At 36.8% G+C, this 24,489-nt stretch overlaps 4 protein-coding genes across 4 annotated transcripts; 2 read left to right on the top strand and 2 right to left on the bottom strand.

Moving 5' to 3' along the window:
- Positions 1-1,119: 1,119 nt before the first annotated feature.
- Positions 1,120-1,903, bottom strand: LOC110188471 (uncharacterized). The gene is made up of 3 exons (XM_020958200.2): positions 1,622-1,903; positions 1,389-1,565; positions 1,120-1,324 (listed from the first exon to the last, which is right to left on the bottom strand). Exons 1-3 carry the CDS (start codon positions 1,877-1,879, stop codon positions 1,148-1,150), a joined length of 612 nt encoding a protein of 203 aa, XP_020813859.2. The 5' UTR covers positions 1,880-1,903; the 3' UTR covers positions 1,120-1,147.
- A 5,025-nt stretch (positions 1,904-6,928) lies between these two features.
- On the top strand, positions 6,929-9,558 carry Ugt49B2 (UDP-glycosyltransferase family 49 member B2). Its single transcript, XM_086832032.1, is given in 5 exon segments — positions 6,929-7,070; positions 7,127-7,792; positions 7,851-7,915; positions 7,917-8,420; positions 9,439-9,558. Coding segments are annotated over 5 exon segments (1,497 nt in total).
- Positions 9,559-18,087: 8,529 nt separating this feature from the next.
- bap (NK3 homeobox bagpipe) lies at positions 18,088-19,718 on the bottom strand. Its single transcript, XM_020958263.2, has 2 exons — positions 19,107-19,718; positions 18,088-18,992 (listed from the first exon to the last, which is right to left on the bottom strand). The coding sequence occupies exons 1-2, from the start codon at positions 19,600-19,602 to the stop codon at positions 18,295-18,297; spliced, it is 1,194 nt and encodes a 397-aa protein (XP_020813922.2). The 5' UTR covers positions 19,603-19,718; the 3' UTR covers positions 18,088-18,294.
- A 3,141-nt stretch (positions 19,719-22,859) lies between these two features.
- Positions 22,860-23,825, top strand: LOC110188476 (uncharacterized). The gene has a single exon (XM_020958205.2). The coding sequence runs from the start codon at positions 22,860-22,862 to the stop codon at positions 23,823-23,825; it is 966 nt and encodes a 321-aa protein (XP_020813864.2).
- The last annotated feature ends 664 nt before the right edge of the window (positions 23,826-24,489 follow it).

The following is a 24,489-nucleotide window of genomic DNA, read 5'->3' on the forward strand; positions in this document are numbered from 1 at the left end:
TTTACCCTAACCAGAAAATTGTTAGTTATTAATTCAATTTAATATATATCCCTTAAAATATTTTCTTTATATATAAAATACTTAGTTTAAAATGTTTCTTAATGTTAAAGTGTTAATTCCTTAATCACTTTTGCAGTCATTTAATCTTTATTTTTAATTATAATTTGTACGTTTTTTGGAGGGCACGGGTTTTTTTTTATATATATATATACATAAGTGTGACAGCACAAATGTAGATATTTGTGTTAAAAATTAAAAACAATGTGAGAAAGTAAAATAGTATTGAAACTCCATCGACTCCGATAGATGTCGCTTACGCTTACCCACATGTAAAATACTTCCAATGTATAGAAATAATTGTATATTGTAATGTAAAATAAAAATCGATTATTGACAATTAAATATTGACACATGAATATGATATGTACAATATATTCAAATATGCACAGTATAATGAATAATTTTATATTTCAATTCAAACTTTAAAAAAAGTTCTGATTCTAGTTCAACAAAATAAACCAAATTTGTATTTAAGTGAAAGCGGTTCTAAATATAAATTCTCTACCATTTTATAATATCTACCTAAATATTTCTCGCTAAAGAACACTTCCAAATTAATTGCTTTCTGGCTTCATTTAATTTTTTTTTGTAAATAATTTAAATATAAGAAATATAACTGTTGGAATGTAATTTGGAGATTGGGATTCAGGGGGCGCTTTGGACCGTCGACACCGCTAGGTGTCGCAACCGAGCTTGCAATGTAAAATACATGATGAGCGGAAAATATGTAATCAGAAATAATTTTGAAAATAAAAAATGTCTAACGACCCAAAAGTTTAATTAAAAATGCAAGCCTGGGTATTCTTTTAATAAACTTTTACTTAAAGAAACTCGAATTAGCATGTTATATATTTTGGTTTGGAATATGAAAAAAATCTGGAGTATGACCCACTTTTAGGCATACTTTTTTTAGCTTACTATAATATATATATAGTTTATATATAATATTATCTTTTAAAGACTTTCCTTAATCAAAATAAATTTATCTTTATACTCAAAGACTTTTTGATAATCATTTATAGGCTAATATGTTTAAAGATTTAAAAACGCAAATATAAATATAGTAGTATATTTGTATTTATTTAATTTAATTTGGAATCTTAAAAAATGTACCCGTTATTTCGAAGCATACTCCATTTGGTCGTGTTACATTATTCAGATCAATCGCAACCATATTAAGTATAATACGGTGCCGTCCAGAAGGAAACACCATCCCAGCACCAAAATAGATCTTCATCAAATACGGCTCAACGACAAATAAGGTCTGAAGATGATTTATTTAATTACTGTTCACCAATTTGAAGTCCTTTGAACTGATGTCCACTTACTCCTTTATGTGTGACGCATTTGTCTCGAATTTCCTCCACGTTGAAGACATGTTTTGTCAGAACATCATACCAGATCTGGTTCTTGTCGTACATCACTTTGCAGAAATCAGAAACATAAACATTGAGAATTGTCGGTTGCCAAGAGCCACGTTCCCAATATAATGTCTTCGAACGGAGCTAAAAGAGTTATAATAATAATGTAGTATTTGGTCATTATTTAAATATATATTTACCTCGATGCGATCAGTCGGCTCTACGTCCCACACAGATGTAAACTTTCCACCTACCACGAGACCTTCTGCACCAAGTTCGAAGGAAAAATTCGTAAAATCAAACAATCCATGTATGTCCTTGAACCCGTTCGGGTTATCCAAACATTTAGTAAAAACCTTGTCGTCCTCAAACTCTAATTCATACTGAATTTCAACAGAAAGGCTCAAAATTTTCAGGAGGATTAATATTTGCTTTGGAAAACGCGACCGTTGAAACATTTTAGTAACTTAAATGTTCCCCGAATGAACCACTTGATCTATTTCATGGAGTTTTATAGCAAAAGCTACTCCATCAGATAAGTAACAACAAGCGATTTCATGTGTAGATCGTATCTTTGGGATTCAGTACCCGTGGATGATGATATACTTGGGACTATAATTTGAGTAAATAAATTTGTTTATCGATATCTAAGTAGGGGCCATTACTATATATATTATATTTACTATATTTACTATAATTAATTATGGCCTTTTTATTTATAAAACTTATTGTCAAATTTTAATTAAAGATAGTATAAACAAGAAAGCAAGCTATTTTCGAGAAGTCGAAGTTAGTATTCCCTTTCAGTTTTTTCCTGGTTATCCAAGAGTATTTCAATGGTGAGGTGATATTTTTGGGGTCGAAGTGTAATCACTATCTCTTTCGCCATAGATGTTGACAGGGGGGAGGCCGCGAACAAAATGAGGCAAGCGCATCGGCGGAGTCTGTATTTATAGCCTCCGAGTGAAGAGAACAGAGAAAGTGAGAGCGAGAGTGAATGAGTTCCCGCTTTAGATGGGAGGAGGGATAGAGAGCAAGAGATGTCTCTAGAGATACGCAGGGAAAAAGAGAAAGAGGGAGATAGGAGGAGGGTCTGAGTTAGAGAGGGGGAGAGAGAGAAGGAGAGTCTGAGATAGAGAGGGGCAGAGAGAGAAAGCTATTCACTACTCTATTTAATATTTTATTATTATAACGATCTTTCCTATGGCAGCTATAGTCGTTCGATCCGGTTCGTTCCGACTTATATTCTAGTCAGAGTATAAAGTAGACTTACTGGAAAGTTATTTTCAGATGGCTTTACGACTGAGAGACAGACAGACGGCCATGGCTATATCGACTCGACTGTTGATGCTGATCAAGAATATATATACTTTATAAAATAAAGTAAAAAAAAAAAATTAAAATTATAATACGCTGCAAGGTTATAAAACTGTTCTAAATGTTGTATACCAATGTTTACTTTTATTTTTTAATCTGTGGAAACAATTGCTGCACATCTTCAGTAATTTTTGTTGGGCGTAAAAATTTGACACTCCCAACTGGGAGCCATATTTTCGAGGTCAATAAACTGCCGAATCCCATTGGAGTTCAACGAGAGCTCACTTGACTTGAGTAGCTGCACCCTTTCTCAGACGCAGATAGCAGCGCTTCATTAAGAAGCATTATGTCAAATTATTCGGCAGCCACTTCAGAATTACAGCTAGCTTCAGATCGTTCAGAGACTTGCAAGTGGCCGCTTTCGCTGGAAATCAATTCAATTAGAACTCAATTTGTTTCCCACAGGGATTAGGGCTACACCAGTCCAGGAACACAATGCTCTGATTAATTCCACATGAACAGCTCCAAAGAGCTGCTGATGATTAGCACACGGGCGCTACCAAACCATCAATCCCCCTCCTGGCATATGTCTGTACATCCCATCCAGATGTATGGAATGGTACATCATAACTAGCGACTGCATAAAATCCAAAAGACCCGAAGGTGGGACCACGACCACCCACATGACCGTCTGTGCTTTTATTGCTCACGAAGTAGCATAAACAAATTGCGCTTCTAACGGCAGCGGCGGCAGTGGAACAACCATATTCACATTCATGTTCACATCCCATATTCACATATTCATTCACATTCACATCCACAGCCACCAAGCCAACGCCACCACACACCTGATGGCCCTGATGGATGGATGAGGATAAATGTATGAATGGATGGGCTGAGGAGTTCCGCCAGTACATTAAATGCATTCCCCCAGCATCAATTTACACTGAGAAAATAAATGTTCTAATTGAAAATGTTGTAATTTATATTAGATTAAAATAGTTACAATTTATTTGGTATTTGTAAAGTAGAAGATAATATTTTCAATGCAGTCTAAAGGCTATATTTCGAAAATATGTTGGTGGTATAAGCGATTTTAATATATTTAATTACATACATTAAACAGCAGAATCAATCTAGACAAGTGATCGAGAATTAATCTTTAATCTTTAATATTTCTTAAATAATTTCAGAATTTTATAACACAGATATCTGTTAAAGTTTCAAGTTGGAATCAAACCGGAATTTCAAAGAGCGACCTAAGAATGATCCCTTTTATTTACTTAAAAAAGGTAAACAATATTCTTATTATTATTCATTTATTTGTCTTTCTTTGCACTATTGAATTCATAGCCAAAAAATAATTACATTTTCATTTCAATCGAATTTTCATCCCTGTGTAGCTTTGTTTGTTGTTACTGCGCTTTGCTTATTTGGAGTACGGTTTTGTGTTATTTCGGAGCGTTGTGTGGTCTCCACTCCCCCTACGGTTTTTCCTGCTTGGCGTGCTTCGCTTTTCCAACATTTGTTTCCCAAACAGTGGTCAACTAATGTGTCGCAAATGTCCCGCGGTGGCAGTCCAAACAAAGCTACTTGGCGCACAGGACCACCGCAGAACAGATGTCTAGACAGATCTCGAGTGGCGATCCCAATTAGCCACTGTGGCCACACGCAGGACCAGGAGTCCGGCGCTGCGTTCACACATATTTCACCTTCTCAAGAGTGTCCTGTCTGGCCGGAGGCGGCGACAAGGCGTGATTTGTAAACAAAGCCACACGCGTAATTACATGATCCATGGAGCCAGTGCATCCGCGACGGAGACAGTGGTTTCCAGTTGCATGTTTGTCGCCGGGCGTTAAAGAAGGTCGAAAAAGTACACTAATGAAGAATATAAATACTATCTGGTAAAACAAATTATGTAATAGATGCTTATGAACAATGATCTTAATAAAAACAGGAGATACAAATATGGAATGAAAACAAAAATTAAGAATTTGTTGATATAATATATTAAAAATTCAATAAATTTTTTGAGTTTTTGAGTTTCTCTTCATCCTTTTTGTTCACTATGAAAAATATTTATTGATTCTCCTCAGCTTTGTTCACTTTACTCGTTTGCTTAAATTATGTTCTTAATTTAAGTCGTTTATAAAATCAATGCCAAGTAAATTATTCAAAGATCGAAACTATTTTACCATATCTAAAATATTTCTTACCTTCAGATGACATTTTCCCCTCAGTGCAAAAAAAATACAAACACAAATAGATAAAGATACAGATGCAATGAAGCAAGATGCGCACTTTTAAGCTCTTAAGCACAAACGATTCACTTTGGCCAAATGTGCGCTTTTCAATTGAATTTATTTTTCAATTTCCATATATATTGAAAATATCGGAATTTTCAATTACCATTGGGTTTTGGCCTGCTGTCGAAGACACAAGTACGCGTATTATTAATGTAATAGCGGCTAATTGCACATTCGATGCCGATGCCAACGCCAAAGGCAAATTAGAACGCAAGCGAAACACTTCAGGCCGCGGCTTAAAAGCTTTGATTTTGATGGAACACTTTTGGGTTCAAACGGCGGGGAACGGGGGGGACGAGGCATTTGGGCATTTTATGGCTGCATTTGGAGGCTGTTGAGACCATTGCATGGGGCATTCTCCAAAGTGGATCCGCATAGATTTGGAAATTCGCAATAACTTTATCCACTTGAGTCCATCCTCCCTCCGGCAAGTGCGTTTCGTATATTCTATTCTGTGTAAATCCCCACAGATGGGTATAAATGCCGATCAAGGTTTATTATGGCCGAGTCGAAACAAGAAGTAGAAGCCAAATTTACCGCAGAAAAGCCGTTGCATTTATTTGGCCTGGCCGAGACAATAAACAAAGTATCACTGCTGGCTGGCATGCAGCAACAAATAGTGGCAATCTAAATACGAGTACGAATGCGGACCGAAGAACAATAAAAACACATTGGCAAAATATGACAAAGTAAACAATAATAAGTCTGCAACGCCAAATTGAATGATCGATGCCTCCCAGCCTAGAGCAGTCTGTGGGACTCCGAAGACCAAGTCCGGACGTCATGGAGCAATCCACCATCGAAATTCCTGATCGTATATAAAATTTAATTGCCTACAAATTGGCGCGTTGAGTTTTATTGCAATTTAACCATTTATAATCGTATGCACATTGGTCATATACCGATCGATTTGTTTACTGTACAATATAGCTGGGATTTACAAGGAAACCAGCATCCAGTTTAGGAGCATCATTTACCACACACCAATCGTACGTGTGTGGGTGTTGGCACCGGGAAATAAATATTTAATTTATTCAAATGCCTATGATTTATTTACGATTTCCCATCGTTTAGCTTGATCGCTTTGGGAAGTGTGCAGCATAAAGTTGAAGAGGAAAGTTTTAAAATGGAAAATCTTGAACTTGTTTTATATCCCCCATTGAAGATCACTTAAATACAAGACAAAATATTATATATAAATATAAATGAGAGTATATTGTGATGGGTATCTTTAAGACAAGATTAAAGTAATAATATTTATGTACAAAATCTACAAGAAAATGCAATAAGATATATTTTTGGCAACCTTATCTTAGGGAGACTGCTGATAAAGTCTACTGAACGACTTCTGGTCTTCCAGACAAGATAACAATTGCCAAAAATCCCCTAAAATAAACCACCTACATTCTTCCAAGATAAACCTGGAAAATGTCTTTCTCTTATCGATGTCAAGCTGTGATCTTGAAATGAACTCATCTTCATGTTATGACCTGGCTGTATTATACAGATTAACAGTGGAAAAATAGCAGCTACCCAAAATGTTAAGAAGATCAGTATGCCGTTGACTGGCCAGTGATCAAGATATAGAAGGAGTAGCTTCATAGCCAAAAAAATGGTTTGTAAAGTGATTAAATTCAAGAAACAAAAATTAGTACATTTATTAATAGAAAGAAACGAGTGATACTCGTATTAAAGTGTAAATTAATAGAGTTTTTCATTTTTATATCTGAAATTCAAATCAAACATTTAAAATTCATCACCGTTCTTTAATTTATTTTCCAGCTATTTGCAACTATTATCAGGTTAATATTATTGTTCTTTTGTGGACATGTGGAAGGAGCCAGAATCCTGGCACCTTTCTTTCTACCTGTTCGAAGTCACTTTATGATGACAAATGCCATTATAAGAGAGCTAGTGCATCGTGGACATGAGGTTACCTTTATAACACCATATTCGTTGGCCAAGGAAAACCTGGGAGCCAACTATACGGAAGTTCTTTTACCACTTTATAACACATGGGCTGATAGTAAGTCTTAAATATTTGTACTATATTATAATAATAATAACTAATATTTCAAACAGTTTCCGATCTAATGAAGACCACTTCGGCCCTGGACATGGTTGATGTACCCAAATGGACAACCATGAAATTGGGCCAACACATTGGCATTAAGTCAACGGATTTTGCTTTGGGCCAACCCGAAGTTCAAAAGCTAATTCATGCCAAGGATAAAGTAGGAAGATATGACCTTCTTCTGGTGGAACAGTTTTACAATGAAGGAGCCCTAATATTTGGGCATCTCTACCAAGTTCCGGTCATTACCATTTCAACTTTTGCCTTTGCCAACTATTTTAGCCAAATCTTTGGCTTTATAACTCCATTATCGTATGTTCCCAATATTTTTCTATCCTGCACTGATAAAATGACCTTGTGGCAGAGACTGGAAAATGTTGTAATTGGAGCAGCAGAGGATTTGCATAGAGAAGTTTTCTATTATCCGAAACAGGATGCCATTCTAAGAAAGTATTTTGGAAATTTATTGCCAGAGGTACCAAGGGTTAAGGAATTGGAAAGAAATATATCAGCTATATTTTTAAATAGTTATATGCCGTTGACTTCACCAAGACCCATGCCCTATAACATGATCTCTGTGGGAGGACTGCACATCCTGCCGCCCAAACAATTGCCAGGACATATACAAAAGTTTCTCGATGAAGCGGAACACGGTGCTATATACTTCAGTTTGGGTAAGACTTATTTAATATAAAGAGTATACATATTATATAAACTCTATTACTCTTCCAGGATCTCAAGTACGAAGTTCTGACATGCCCGAAGAGAAGGTTAAAATCTTCCTTAATGTCTTTGCCAGAGCTTAAACAACGTGTTTTGTGGAAATTTGAAAACGACAAATTGGCAAATCTCCCCGAAAATGTAAAAGTGGAGAAATGGTTACCACAAGCCGACATATTGGCCCATCCAAAGGTGAGGGTTTTCATAGCTCATGGCGGACTCTTTGGCATGCAGGAGGCAGTACATCATGCAGTTCCTGTGCTCGGAATGCCCTTCTATTTCGATCAGAATTCCAACATAAATGAGGGCATAGCTGCTGGTTATGCCATTGGATTGGACTATCGGTACATATCGGAGGAAAAACTTGAATTGGCCCTCAAAGAGTTACTTACAAATCCCAAATATAAAACTAACATGGATCGAGCTTCCAAGATCTTTCGAGATCGTCCTCTCAGAGCTATGGATACAGCCATGTATTGGATAGATTATGTCATTGAGCATCGAGGAGCACCGCATATGGTGGCCGAGGGTGTTAACCTTCCCTGGTACCAATTGTATCTACTGGATGTCATGGCTATTATAGTAATTACAATATCATTATTTGTAATGATATTATATACAACTTTTCGAGTGTTTAAAGCATCGAAAAGAATTTCGAATATAAAGAAGAGACAATAAATACATATTAATGTAATACAATATAAACGGAGCAGAAACATATATATATGGGCAAGAAATAATAAATAAAATAGAAAATCAAGGAAATATATTATTGTTTGACATTTAAAATACTGTTGTAATTTCACTTAGAGTAATTAAATTTGTAGATATAATTTATGTACATTATTTCATTTCAAAATAACATTTCCTTATTACCACATGTTCTTATTTTATGAATACTTGACCTGCCCTTTGTTGGCTTTTTATATACATTTTTTTTGCAATAATAACCCCGTACACTTAAGCTTGGCACTTGAGCTTCTACTTAAGTATTTAATGAATCCAAATGGGATGGGCATACAATACAACTTAAGGCGCCTGAGTGCCAGTCCAAGTGTTCTTTAGGAATTGAGCAAAAAATTCAAAAGCCAAAAATAAAGATATATATATTTAGAGAACCTTACTCATCAGGGATCATCATTTAATGGGATTTCAACATGATCATTATATAGTCATGGATTGCTCAAAATCATTATACATATGTATATATTTCTACGAAGTATGCGCTTTCCAAATCGTTAGCTTTCAAAATATTTGAAGACCTGGGAAAATGTTTTGTCCCTCTGAAATGATTTAGTCAAAGATTTAGCTGTAATAATTAAGATTTAAGGAAGGGGAAAATCTTAAGTAAATAAGTAATATTTTTGCATTGAATACAAAATAAAAGTCACATAAACCTCATTAATGTTAAATAATAAAATGCTTCCCTTTCTTGTCTTAACCTATTCCTAAAATGATATAATTTTAAATAATTATTTAGGCATTTTCCTATTTTATTTATTAGCTTTTAGTTCTTGTTTACATACTTTAAACAGATAAGTATATCCCTTATACATTTTGGTAAATCGCATATTTTCGAATAAACAAATTGACCCAAAAGACAGTTGCTTCCTGCAATGAAAGCGCCAGTGCCAGATTCAGCGCCATTTGGATGTTGGACACCAAATGGGATGTTTACACGACTCCGGGCGGGGTCTCCGTCTCCGGCAAGTGCACTTGAGGCGAGAGTGCGGAGACACGAACCGTGGAGCAGGCCTCTACTCTATATATGGCCTTTATACTACAAACATTCATACATTCTTACATTTAGCTCATTATGCATTCACGGACTGACATTGAAGTGGGTGCGACGCCCCGCTTCGGATGCTGTGCGCTAGCTGGCTAGGGTTACATTGCCCATTCGAATTATTATTGGTATTTGTAACACATGATTACGCTTTATTGTAAACAAAAGCGTCAATAAACAGGCAAACACACACGCACGCCCTAATGATATGTTAATGCAGATGGCGCACACGGCGTATGAGTGATGCCACGGAAAGGGTGATCCGAAGCTGTTTGTCTGTCAACGGCTTAGGCAAATAAACTTGAAATTCTCCACTGGAATTCCTTGCCTTATGCACAGCAGTCGAGATTGATGAAGACAGGTTAATGAGGGAGATGAGAGAGCTTCTGGGTGAAATGGTTAATTGACCGGCAATTTGGAGATAGTCACCTTTGAAAGCAGTCCAATCAAAGTTGGTTACCCGCCCGGTGGAAACTGGAAGGAGCGGAATAAAACTTACAAGTGACAAGCCGAATACTAAATGTTCTTAAGTTGTTACGGAATTGTAACAAATTATAAGGAGGAAAAATACTAAATATTATCAAAATATCATATCATATATACTTCCACCAATGATAGCTTAAGAAGAAGTTAGGATTCGTCGCACTTATTAATTAATCGAAGAAAATAAATAGAAAACCAGAAAAGGAAAATAAAGAACTTATGATCACAAGACTTAATTTTAAGATCTGGTTAATCACTTCATTATTATTATGAAAGATTGCTTATTATTTATTACTAATATATATAAAGGTTTTTTACAATAGTAACTACCCATAATAAAATAATCTCCATAGCGTGACAAACATCTAAGAAAAATAAGAGTAACCTTTGCCTCTAGTATAAAAAGCTGACCACCTAAGTCAACGACAGGAGATGCTGTCGACACGCCGCAGCGTTTAAGTGTAATTTTCTTCTTATTCTATTGAAGCATGTCCTTGGCCGGCAGGATAACTTGGCAACTCACTGCAACGCACTGCTGGGCAACTTCTCGACGACGGGCTTCTTTTGCCTCGTTAAAAATTCACTTCAGCCGTCGCTTTCACTTCGGATAAACATAATGGCCGTTCATTTGCGCCCGTCGCTCGTCTGGGCTTTATTTTCGACCCACTCAGCCACCCAGCGACAGGAATAAGTAAGAAAATGTTCTTCTTTTCGAATCGAATAAGGAGGAGCGCTCAGGACAATTGCGGACGTGTGCACCAGCCAGGACGCTGAGTTCAAAAAGGGAGAAAAACGGGGCAAAAAGAGCATAAGGTAAGGGAGGGAAAAATAAAAAAGAAATGAAAAGCTAAGGAAAAGTGAATGTCCCATCTTGTGCGCCATGTAATTTGCTCTCTTGCCATGTGCTTCATCAGAAAGGAAATTGAAAATTGCTGCTAATAGCTAATTGGGTGTGGCCGATAGGCGTTATTTTGGGTGGCAGAATCCGAAAAGAAATTCTTCTTATAATCATTATGAAAAAAAAAAGGAAAGGCAAGAACAAATAGAGAAGAAAAACTGAAGGAAAAAAGATAAAGAACGAGAGGCCACTAAGCAAAAGTAGGTGGAATTCATTTGAAACCTAAATTGCTCAGCTTAGTGACGAAAGCTAACGAGGCATTAAACTGCTCTTTATTCCACAAAATGGATGTTGATTTATGCATTGCAGATAATTCAAGGTAATTCGAATGATAAAAGGCCAATTAGGCCAACAGACGAGGGATATATTGACTTGTTAATGGTTGCATTATATTAAATCTTAAGGAGAGTGTTTTATTAACAAGATATTTTAACTACTTAGATTCCCAGTCAGTTTTTATACCAGGTATACGTGGAAATTGCTGAAAATTAATTAATATAGATATAATAATAAATAAATTTACATGTTGTACGATATATGTTATCCCTGTTCTTTTAAAAGCATTATATAGTATAATAATTTTATAATTAAACACGTTATTTTTCTACATAGAAAATGTAAATGTATACAAGTTTACGAAATTTGTAATATATTTTTAATAATATCAATACCATTCCTAGTTATAACTAAACAACTATGTTTTAACCTGAAATGAAGTTATATGTCAAATGCAATGATAAGAGTTTAAATGTATTTTTAAAGTTCCAATTTCGCAAATCATTTATTTACTGACTCCATTTTTTTTGTTAGTTATTGATTTTCTCATAAATTTAAATATATATTTCCCCCAATTCCTCTGAACTGAGAGTCCACTGTAAATTCTCAAAGCACCCACTCTTTCAGATGACTCAGAAAAAGGCATCTATTCTTCCAACTGTTTACACTAAGCAATGGGCACTTAAACAGGCTTTAAGCACCTTTATGTTGTTCGAAATAAATATATGAAAACAAACGATTAACGAGCCAAGTAAGTTGCAGGTGCTCAGCCAAAAAAGATTCCTCAGACATAAGAAACTTTTCCAGAAAGGAAACGGTTTCATTAAAGTGTTTATCCATGTATACGACACCATTCAATTTTTTGTTGTTTTCTTCTCGCGATCCAAACACTTTTCGATGCCAAGGGAAAAACAGATCCCCATACCCAAAGTGACTCTGACTCTGTTTATCAATGGATCTTCAAGTGTTTTCCGCCTGCTCAGAGGCGCTCCTCAGGCAGCTGATAAGACTGAAACCATTGGGAAATGGGGAAAATGCTAACATCTCACCCACTCACTAAACGCCTAAAAATGCACAAGGCAAGGCACCAAAACAAATGCCTATTGCCGGACTTTAATTGTTCGACATTACGAGTCGGCAGGTCCATTAAAAATGTTAATTAAGTTGCTCCCCAATGGAGGAACATGGACACATGTGTGCCTGATCCCTCTCAGTCTGCTCTACCACAACATTTCCATCTAAACAGCTCGCGAAAAACAAACCATCCATCTAGTGCTAGTTGAACTCAACTCAACATTCGCGCGATCTGAATGATCGTCTATAAAATGCGATAAACTAAAAAAAAAACCGAAAAAATATAGGAACTTTTGGAAAGAGAAGCAAAAACCCGAAATCGTTTTATGCATGCGGTAAAAATTTGAAATTTTTTTACCCGAAATTTGAACAATAAACAAAATCACAAAAACCAAAACATTTATCATTCAATTTCATGGATAGCAGCAGCAGCAGCCGAATGATGCCCCGTTCCCAAAAATCATTTAAATGATTTTTTTATTTAAAGCCAAATAAGCAAAGGAGTGGCCACCGAGAGCGGGGTGGTTGGATTTAGCATCCGATTTGGAATTAGCATTGCGCAAGATTTTTAACTCAAACAGCAGCTGTTTGAAATTGAGTTGGAAATTGAATTCGAAATTGAGGTGGGTGGCCATTTTGTTGGACACAGGGAGAGAGAGAGAGGAAAGGGGGCGGGCACCATCAACTTGCGCAAATAGCACCATCATCACGAACAATTGGTGCCTGGCCTCATCCTCATCCTCATCCTCATCCTCATCTCCCACCTCCACCCAATCCATCCATATAATTTCATCCGCCCCGGGTTATGTGGGCTGAATTCCCATGAATTTTTTCGGGGACCGCACACAGTCACCGCTCCGGTTTTTTGGTTGGCTAATGAAAAGCTGAAAAACAATTAACTATAAATTAAACGCACAATTTTCAAAACAAAATAAACATAAATAGGCATCATTTGTACTTTGCTTTCGTGTTTGTTTACGGCAATTCATGTTCGGTTGGGGGAAAAATATACGATTTACCTATAGAAACCAAAGCCATCGTTCTAAAACGAATCCCCTAACCAGGGGAAAACCCCACTGATGCCTGGCATCACAGCAATTAGGCAATGTCGCGGGCTCAAATCCCTATTTGGGGGAACCCTCCTCTTTGGACCCGGCCTATCCCATAAAACAAAGAGCACAACTTTAAAAACAACATCAGGTTTGAAATGGACTATGATCGATGGGGAAATGCTCTTCTTAAATATATTATTTAAGAGGAAAGAATGATAAGAAAAAATGTCTAAGTAAATTAGGTTCAGAAATTATTAAACATTTTATATAACATTAAAAATATTAAATAGTATGGATATACAATTTTTCCCACAACAATTACTTGTTAATATAATATAAATATGTACATCGATATTGTATTACTATTTGAAGCCAATGTTCAATTCGCATTCTTTATAGATATACTTTCATGACAATTTTGTTTGACAAATCAGATTTTAAAAAACTAATAACTATGCCAAAATATATTTATTTTAGTTCGGAAGAATGTCCTATACTAGATTTTTGGGTTAACAAATCTGCATACTAAATTTAGAATTTTAAAAAATTTAAAAATTTGATACAATTTTAACGATGTAAGCCCTTATTAAATTTAGGAATTTTGAAAAAATTAAAGAAATTTATTTTTTGACCGGACATTGCTAGATCGACTTGGATCGGAAATGACTCCTACATTTTAAGATTCTGACTGAAAGTGTAATACCCTGCAAGGGTATAAATATAGGGCCCAAAAATCTCTAATCCAAAAGTTATAACCACTCTTTGATTAAAATTGTGGAAGTTTTTTATCACATTTAAGCTGAAAAATGTAGGCTTCGTCAAGAGATTACTACGAATAAAAAATCCTAATTATATTTAAATCAAATTTTAAAAATTTCAACAAGTAAATATTGTAAATATACCCCTCTTACACCTAGAGTATACAACTTTAGAGTTTTTAGAGTTTAGTTGATGAATTTGTTGTGAAGTTATTCCTACCAAGAACTGTTAGGACCAAGGCTGTTGCATAAACAAACTGTGCCGCCGGCAGAAGAACACGTGCACAACAACAACAACAACAACAACACCAACTACAACAACAACACCAACTACAACAACAACACCAACCCTAACAACAACAATAGCAATAGCAAATCGAAGTGTCAGTCGCAGTCGGTGCTCATCCTCCGGACTTGGCCTGGGCCTCCTTTTATGGCGCACATGTGTGCAGCAGACGACGACGACGACGTCGAATCCGATCAGATCCAGATCGGAGATCGGGTTGTGGGCGAGGATGGGGATCAGGAGCATGGGAAGACAACGCCAAAACGCTAAAGCAAAGTGCATCGAAATGGGCCAAAACAAAAAAGAATGCACTGCATTTTATAATAAGTGAACATTTCGGGCATTTTGTTTACACTTTAAGCTGTCCGGGCCACGGTTTTCCTCAGTCGTTTCTCTTCTGAATTTGCATTTCGCCATTAAATGCACTCTCTTGTTAAGAATGCACCCGTCTCACCCATTAAGAATGTTTAAACAAATAGCTAGTGAATAATGCTAAAATTGTTTACCATCAAGGATGTCCGGAGACAGGCGACGACTAATTGCAATTCCCGAGATCGCGCATACGCCACTTGGGACATGGAAATGAGAGGGAAGTCTTGGGTAATTTTCCATATTAATTACAAGTCAAATATCGGCGGCCTCTTTTAAAAGGATTGCCTTCAAGTAGCTGACAGTTTGTAGCACCGGCACCGGGGCATGTGTGTCATAAAAAAAAGGTTGCATAAACAAATCCGAAGGCGGCGCAATATAAACAAATTAGTAGCCAAGCAGGACGAATGCGATTTTACTTTCCACAAGACCACATGCAGCGGTGGTGTGGTGGTGTGCGTGGATGTGTGTGTGGGTGAGTGTATTTTCAACCCTTCCTAAATCTGAAATCCTACGAAGCATGCCATAAAGCCGAAACTCAAAATCAAAATGAGCATGAATTACCGCAGATGAGCGGCACAAGCCTAGGGGAGGGTCTCACTAAATTGCACTCACATTAAGAAGGGAAAAAGCACTCAATCTGGTTTCTCACTCAAAGATATTATGTATTTGCATTAGGGAGAAATAATGAGTATGTCTTAAATAAATATTTAAAATAACTTAAGATAAAGGTGGTCCTAAGTCAAGATTTTATAGAGCGTCTTATGCGTACTCGGAAACAAAGATATTTCAAGTGAGTCCCGTCTCCCCCATCTTCAAAAATTACTTACATGACTTTTTAGAACGTTTTCCTAGCTATTATAAATTTTAAAGTATTTATTTTTACTTATTTTCATATTAGTTTATCTTACATTATTTTTAAAATATTTCAAGCCTTGTTTTTAGTTGCAATGGGTCGTTCTTTTAAGCAATTTAATTTGATTCAAGATAATAATAATACAAATTGTATAAACCAGTGTATAATAAACTAAGTAATTAATAACTATTTTATATATACTATATATATATATATATATATATATATATACTCATATTAGGTATTTAATAATAAGCGTAATAACCATTTAATTTCAATGATATTTTATCTTGTGATAACTATTATATGGCTTTGATTCTGATTTACTATAATTATTACTATTTATTAATCTCATATTCCTTTTATTTATTTCTTTATTTTCTATAAAATATGTTTCTTCTTATTCCTCCATTTATTTTCATTGCCTTGGTAACAAGCTTCCTTTTAACAAATATTTGCTTAAAACAAAATTATGACAAGCAGAGAAGCCAAAAGAATACAAAATATCAGCTAAAAACCTCTTTTATTGACACAAGTAATTACAACTGTCAATCGATTTTAGTGTCCCAAATTTGTCAAATGCCTGCGGGCTTTTAGTGAAAGAATGTGCCATCCAGAGCATTATATGTACTTAAAGATCGTTCATTCCAAAAAACAAATTGTTATTTCAGTTGGCAGACGGCGGAGTGCTACGTTCAATGCCCCAATTGCAACCACATTCGACACTCGGATAAAAACTATATATATTTCTTTAAGTTCAACAAAAAATAAATACATATTAAGTATGTATTATTAATGAAAAAAGGCTTACTTAGGATCCCACTTAACATTTCCAAATATTGGTTATGAAAAAAGGTGCATAATCTTGCAAATATTGCAATGCGATTGGTATTAAAATTAAAGTTCACTTCACTTGTCTTCTGGAATATAGGAAAGTCTCACTTTATATCCATTAAGTATTAAAGTTAAATTATTACTCATATAAAGAAGTGATCAAATATATATATAATTTATTTAATTATAAATCTCTATAGCACTCTTATTTTTCCCCAGTGAAAATCGAGCTCCTGATTGGAAAATCTATATTTTTATACATTAACAACAAAGTAATATGAGCAACATTGTTGCCAGTCGCTTCTGCTCCCTCTAAAAGTGGCAATGATCAATCGATTGAATTTTCCAGTGGTCACATGTATCGTATGCATGTCCTTTTTTCCGAATACCGATCATGGGCTTGTGATTCTATTTGTTTGTTTGTTTATAAACATCGCCTAGTCGGGCCGTTAAAATTGTCGCCGCCAGGCGCCACTTAAGGCATGGTGTCCTCTTGTTGTCGTCAGCCACCAACTGTGCCGCTAAGGACATGTCTATGTGTCCTTTCCCAGTCCCCTACCCCTACCCCCTCATTTCTCCGCTCTCATCCTGCGCTGATCGTGTGCAAAAGCGCCTGTCGTAATCGTAATGTAAGTCAGTGGTTTGTGGGTCACACAGACGTCCGACCCGTCCCGACTTCTCTGACACATTGAAGCACTTCTATGTCGACATTGAGTGGGCTCGTCATAGTCGGTAATCATCATTGCCTTCTTGTCCAATTTCGGTCTCCGGTTTTTGCAAGGCTTCCTCGGTGGGCCACACGCATGGCCACTTCAGTGGAACGGATCTCGAGGAGCAACAGCGCCCCGATAGCTGTCATTCTTGAGGAGTCTGAGAGAAGCCTCTCCCAGGCTGTTGATGCGAAATTGAGGTCATGTGGCATCAATTCAATGATACAAATGTAACTGGGAATTTTGGAAAGAAATCATTATTTCATTTATTTGTATAAACTTGAAGGGTATATAATTATTTGTTGGAAGTTTGTAAGGCAACCTAATAAAAACTAGCATTAGAAAACTTTCCAAATTAAAATTAAAGCATTTTTAGCCTTGTTATGATTATTAAAAAACTGTGAGTTTCAGCTAAAAATATCATATAAAATATAGAATGTTTCTATAAGGAACTGATAATTGGTGAAGGAGTCATTTACGACCCTACAAATCATATATATTCTTGATTATCATCAGCCAAGTAGATGTAGCCATGTCAGAGCGAAAAATAAATTTTCAAAATTTCAAAATTTTATAAGGGGTTACATCGTTAAAATTTTCAAAAATTTACAAAAATTTTAATTTGTTCATATGAGTATGCAGATTTATTAACCTAATAAAAAGTAACTCAGAAAAGCTTTCCGAATTAAAATTAATGCATTTTTGACAGAGTTATAATAGATTTTCTCTGCAAGGCTATAGAAATTTCGGATTCCCAAAGTTAACTTCCCTCCTTGTTTTTTTTCTACAAACTATTTACAAAATTCTATATCCTTTAAAATAATAATAAAGAAATCATTTTCTTTAATAATAATAAACACTATTAAATATTTTTTCCATACATGATTTTAATTTATTTATCTTTTCATTTACAATTTAATTTTATTTAGCTTTTAAAGTACAACTAAAACTTAGGGCTACTAAAGCTATTGGCTATCTACTGGTTACACATAGATACTAAAACTAAAACACAACTTCTAAGGCTATCACAATAACGTGCCTCGGTTATATGGCAAATCCTGCTTCACATTTCCTTCAATCAATTTCCACATTTTCATCCATATCCTCCGCCTCCGAATGATTTCCCTCGGCACCGCTCTCCACCTTCGTCCCTTGATCGTTGGGACTGGGACAAGGAGTTCGCTGAGGACGCACTGCACCCGGTATGGGAATGGGCGAGGATGAAGCCGAGGATGCGGTCACAAAGCTCGAGGATTGAGTGGGAGGTGGTATTGGCTGAGGGACCTTGGGTTGCGGATAGAAATACGGGAACGGCATCTGCATCTGGGGCAGCGGTAATCCTCCGTAGGCCAACTGCAACTGATGGCGATAGATGTTGATCAGAGCAGGATCCAGCCCATGTCCCGTTCCAGGACCAGCCATATGAGCATAGGTAGTGCTGCCATCCTCCCGAACCAGGACCTGGACAGGAACTCTCTTACTGGCTCCCAGAAGAGCCGCTTCATGTTGCTGGATCTGCTTGCGTTTGGTCTTGTAGCGACGATTCTGGAACCAGATCTTCACCTGCGTTTCGGTCAGCCGCAAACTCTTGGCCATCTCACTGCGCTCTGGGCCAGATAGATACCGTTGTTGGGCAAATCGACGCTCCAGCTCGAAGACCTGGGCATGGCTAAAAGCAGCCCGGGAACGCTTCTTGCGACTGAGACCATTGCCATCATGGGAGAGTGGTGACTCGGAGGGAGAACTGCTCAAAGGCGGCGGTGAATCGCAGTCTATTGATGGTAAAGAAAAATTACAGAAAATTAGAAAATTACCCTCTAGGGACAAAGGACTTCACAAAAGACATTAACTGCTTTTGAAAGGATTCAAGTTTGGGCATAACTTACCGGAATCGTTGCTGGTGCACCGTCTCATGTCCAAGGGAGCAGCAAGGGTGGACCCAAAATAGGCCAATTTACGTTGCATATAGTCTGCGGCACTGGAGTTTGTTGGATTTTGTTGCTGGATGGTTGCCTGGTGATGATGATTACTATTGTTGTTGATGTTATTGTTATTGTTCTCCAAAGCCGCCGCATAATACTGGAGATAGTTGGTGGTTTGTTGCTGCTGCTGTCTGGGATTTGGTGGCATCTCCTTGGTATTGGAGAACTTGTAATGACTAAGATCGCGACAGCAAAGAGGTGGTGATTTCGAGGCGGAACGCTCGGATCGATTGGAGGATCGAAATTTCTCTGGTTCCGGCTCGGAATCCAAACTGGACACACGACGCGCCTCCGGATTGCTGCGCGTCAGGATGTCGTTGATGGAGAAGGGCGTTGTAAGGGATTTACTTAGACCCGCCATGGCACTGCCACCCACACTCGCACTTTCCATATTAAGCATTTTAGTTTCTGCTTTTCTTTTGAATTTTTTTCAATACTTTTTCTTGCACTTGTTTTTCACTCCGGAAAATCTTTGACGGATCTTTACGTCTCGAGAGCTGCGCAACGAATGTGCTTGAGTTGGACGCTCCGGGCTGTCTTTAAATAGCTGCCGAGATCCCCGGCGAGAAGCACTCGAAATCACGGAGTGGAAATGTGCGCCGTACTCAAGTGGGGGGTGGAACCGTATTACGCGTTTCGGATTGGATTCCTTCCATTGGTGGTTTCTTCCCCAGAGAGCCTTTGAGTTTCCTCTCAAGTGTGTAAACAACAAATTTGCTGGCCGTAAAAACCTTACGGACATTTCGCTTATATGCATCTTGTATATGGTGCGCCTCAGTTTTCCGAGAGTGCATGCATCCTGTTTATTGTTTACAGAACTGCTAACTATTCTCTCCTATTTTTTATTTCCTAAATTTTACATTTTAGGTACAGTCCTTCACAAGTGATGCCAATGGGATCCCAAATGATTTGTTTAGCTTATCGATTTGTTTAGAAACTAAATCATTTGAAACAAGTCGGAAAAGGTATACGTAAAATGCACACACTTGTCTGTAAGTAGGTTAGTTGGGTAATGGAATACATTTGAACTGTCAGACAAGGTCTAAACATTATTTTTTATTTTTTAGATTCAAGATACTCGTATTAGTTTTCTAAAAATGTTTTGTCTTAGCTATTCCTATATTTTACATTACCTAAAATGTATTAAGGAATATGATTCATCTATAGGATACAAAAGCAAATTTGAAAATATATTTTTAAGAAGTAATTTATAAATATAGCTTATAATTTTAAAGGTACATACTTTTATATACAAAAGGAAGGGCCTAAGACTATAGCTACTTAGCTATCTATTCCTATACTTATTTAAGATATTTTTTTACTAAATACAAATTGAGTAAAGTGTAAGAAAATCCCATAATATTTATTGGTCTTGTGCTCTTAGTCGCTATAGCTTTATTCAGTGATAATTCCTTAAGAATATTTTATTGCAATATAATTGAAAGAAAAATGCAGATAAATACAAAACTTCTAACGCATTTAATTTTTATATTTATACTGGCAAGACTACATTACTTTTTACTTTTATTTTAATTTTTTGAATAATTTTAGAAAAGGTCTTGTTTTATTTCGTTTAAATCTTTTGTATAACTTTGTATTTTAATGGATTTATAAAGTTATAAAGAAACTATTTCCAATACTATTAAATGTGCAAAACAGAATAAATTAATTTAATATTTTCAAAAATACATCAACAACATTAAAAGCCAAGACGATCTAGACAAATATTTTGTTATGTTGTGTTATTTAATTTATTATTTTATTATGTACATCATAAAATTACAAGCTTATTTATTACTTAAATCAATATTCTGAATAAAAGTTATTATATTTCTCAATAGTTCTTATAAGAATAAGTTTTACTATCTACATAGGATGTTAAAATAACCCATAAAATGGAATCAAATTAATAAATACTTTCTTAAATAATTTTAAAAAATATAAATATGATTGAAGCATACAAAAACCCTAAATACATATTTGTAAAAATTCCTCAACAGCTTCAGGAAATCTTTGAGGTTCCCTAGACACATCTTAAAGATCCCTAAATATCCTAATTGTGACCCATATGAAGCGTGAGATTACTCTGGTCTGCCATTGGCCAACCCAAGGCACAAAGAAGCCTCTTTGGCGCTGATTGGAGGATGCTCCGGACTTGGCCAATATGGCTGCGCACTCACTCTTGGATTCTCACTCAAATCGAGTGAGATGCTGCTGTCTGGGAACTGGTGCCGAGCAACACATGTTCGCCGTTGGGGGTGTTTTCTGTGCTCTGTTTTTTTTTGTGCTCGATTCCTCCGCTACACTTCACACCTTCGGGCTATATAATCTTTTTATTGCCAATTCAGTGGCTCTTAATGCCGCGGGCACTGAAAAGTCAAGCCAACAATGGCCAAGGATGGCTCGAAAGGGAAAGAGCTGGGGCTTTTTTTTATTTTTTGCGGTCAGATATATGAGTAACCAATTCCAGGACCAAGTGCAGTGGTACTGCCACTCGTTATACCATTTCGATTGAATGCCCTTCAATAATACTCGGGTAATTAGTGTATAATGATGCTTGTGGCAGACACACGCGTCCACAAGTTCGCGGAACCAAGTCCCAGTGTTGTCGCTAATTTTGTTAGCTCCTTCTGATTCTGCTGATGCGATTATCCTTGAATCAAGGAAGAGCAGCAGGAGCTGGAGCAGGTATTAAATAACATTTGAATGGTTAGGGTGGAATGCCCAGTGCCTTCGTCTCTCTCCCTCTTTATGATGAATGGACATTTTCAATTAAATTCGACAGTTTCTTGTTTGATTTCGAAATGCTCACCCTCACTCAAGGAAAAATCTCACTATTGATGTTGTTTTTGTGGTTGTTCTTGTGGTATTGAGTTTTATTTAATGGTTTATCAAAAGGCACTTCAACTGTTTGCCTTTCCCCGTTTATGATTATCATTCATGGCTGCGAAATCTGATCCTATTGAAAGTACTTTAATGTCGCGACCAAAACAAGTGTTCCTTGTCGTCAAATGGTATTTTCATTGATTTTATGATGACTTTATAAAGTAGAAGAAAGTATACTGTAACACGTACTTAAGTAGGTCAAAAGAATATTTGGTTTTTAATTTGTTTTTGTTCTTTAATAACTCAACGAAATTGATAACAATCACTAATTACAACCTATTAAAATATTCTGGTTTTGCTTGGCCACAAGACAATATCTCTTAACGTTAGTGAGTTCATTTCGATTATAAAATCGATGGTACTTTATTGATATTTTAAGTTCTACACTTTCTAAGCTTCTAGCTTCCTATAATTAATTTAAATATTATACCAAAGTTTTCTCAGCCATAGATTCTCTCTTCCGTTCAATTTCAATCTGAAATTACCCGCCTTAAATTTTATCTACTCGTGACTTTATTTTAAATTTCTCCTCTCTAATTACTCGCCGACATATGTTGATCTCGTTGACTTGAAATGGCGAGTGTTTTCTTGATCGAGTTATCGAATGTGCGAACTCGATAGCAAGTTTTCGACGCCACCATTTTCTTTTTTTTTTTTTTTTGTGCGCGCAAAAGCTGCTACTTACGCCGCTGCAACAAAATACAGGTGCGATCGGTAAACAAACTCTAATCAAGAAATTCTACTGCATTCTCTAGAAAAAATCCAGGCAAAATGTACCCCATGCTTGATGAGGACTCACCCGTCGAGGGGGATCTTTGGCCATTATTCCAGGAGCAGTGGCCTTACTACGGGGACTCGGACTACATGCATCCGTTTCTCACCGAGGAGATTCCTGAATTGCCGCTAATCACCACTTACCATGACGATCTATTCAATGACCAAACGGTGATCAGCGATGGGAATAGGCGGCGTACCACCGGGGGCACCTTGCAGCAACTGGAAGTGGGCAACAGCACGGTCGAAGTGCAGGGCAATGGCAGCCAGTCCTTTCTGAACATTGTCTACAGCAAGACGGATGACGCCGAGAAGACCGTGAAGGGGCAGAATATAGAGCCGGACAACAAACCCATCCAGGAAAGTCCTGGATATACCATCAACCACTACTTCTGTTCCCATTGCGGCAACGGATTCCGCACCCAAGGCGGCCTCACGAGCCATGAACGTGCCTGCCAACGCCAGGAGCCAGTGGAGAATCGCCAGTGCAAGGAGTGCCAAAAGATCTTCAGTTCGGTGACACAACTCAAGAGGCACATGGGAGTGCATTCTACCAAAGAGCCAATCCGTTGCGCCCGCTGCCATCGCAAATTTTTTGACGAGAGCATTTATTCGGCGCACTTGGAGCGACACAAGCGCCAGGACGAGCTGAAGGCCGAGGGAAACGCCCTGAGCGCCCAGCAGGACGGCAAGGAATTGGTGGTCAAGGAGTTCATGTGCTTATTTTGCAAACAGAACTTTAAGGTCGCCTTTGATGTCGGCCAGGTTAAGCGTCGCTCTTCCTGCGATGCCTGTCTCCAGAAATACAACAGTAACGAGGGACTGCCTCAGCGCCAGCGACGTCATTTGACCTGCAATCGCTGTGGCCGCCACTTCGTCTTCCATGGCTTCCTGCAGCGCCATGAGCTCACCTGCGATGGCACCCTCAAGCGCGTTCACAGCCGGCGTCCAGGACTACCTTAAATATAAAAACTGAAAGCGAGGAGCATGGAAGCAATGACTCTACAATCCAAAGAAACAATTGAACTTTTTTTTATATATTTTTTTACCTTAATGTATTAGAAGAAAAAGAAAAAGAAAAAGAAGCAGATGTAAACATCTAGATTTACTAAGAAACATTAACTTAAAGTTAAGTGTTTGTAAAACCTTCCACAATTTTTTGTTTTCTTTTTTATTATTATTTTTTTTTTTGTATTCAAATACTTAATAAAGTTATAAACAAATATGACCTGCCAAGTTAATTCTTATTGGAGCAGAGCATGAGATATGCTCATGTGTAGTTGCATTCTCGAAACTTCATTGACACCGAATTTCTATATATATATTTACATATGTATGTATGTACATAAATCTCTAAAATATATATTAATTATTTATTAATTAATTCATATTTTATATATTATTTAGATAATTAAGTAGCATTTGGTTCATCTCTCGAGTTGGTCATTTCTTGTACGAAATAAATATTTAAATTTAAATGTTTGTTTGTTTCGTGTTCTTCGTAAAATGCCGGAATCCATCAGAAACTAAGTGGATTTTTCAACTCTATATAACGGGTCACACTTATACCGATCTTAAAACGCTTAATGCGTTGGTGTTGTCAATAGCCGATAATTCGATAGCCGAC

Source organism: Drosophila serrata, unplaced genomic scaffold, assembly GCF_035046125.1.
Source record: "Drosophila serrata isolate PLE 108 unplaced genomic scaffold, ASM3504612v1 contig_241, whole genome shotgun sequence".
In the NCBI taxonomy this organism is placed as follows: domain Eukaryota; kingdom Metazoa; phylum Arthropoda; class Insecta; order Diptera; family Drosophilidae; genus Drosophila; species Drosophila serrata.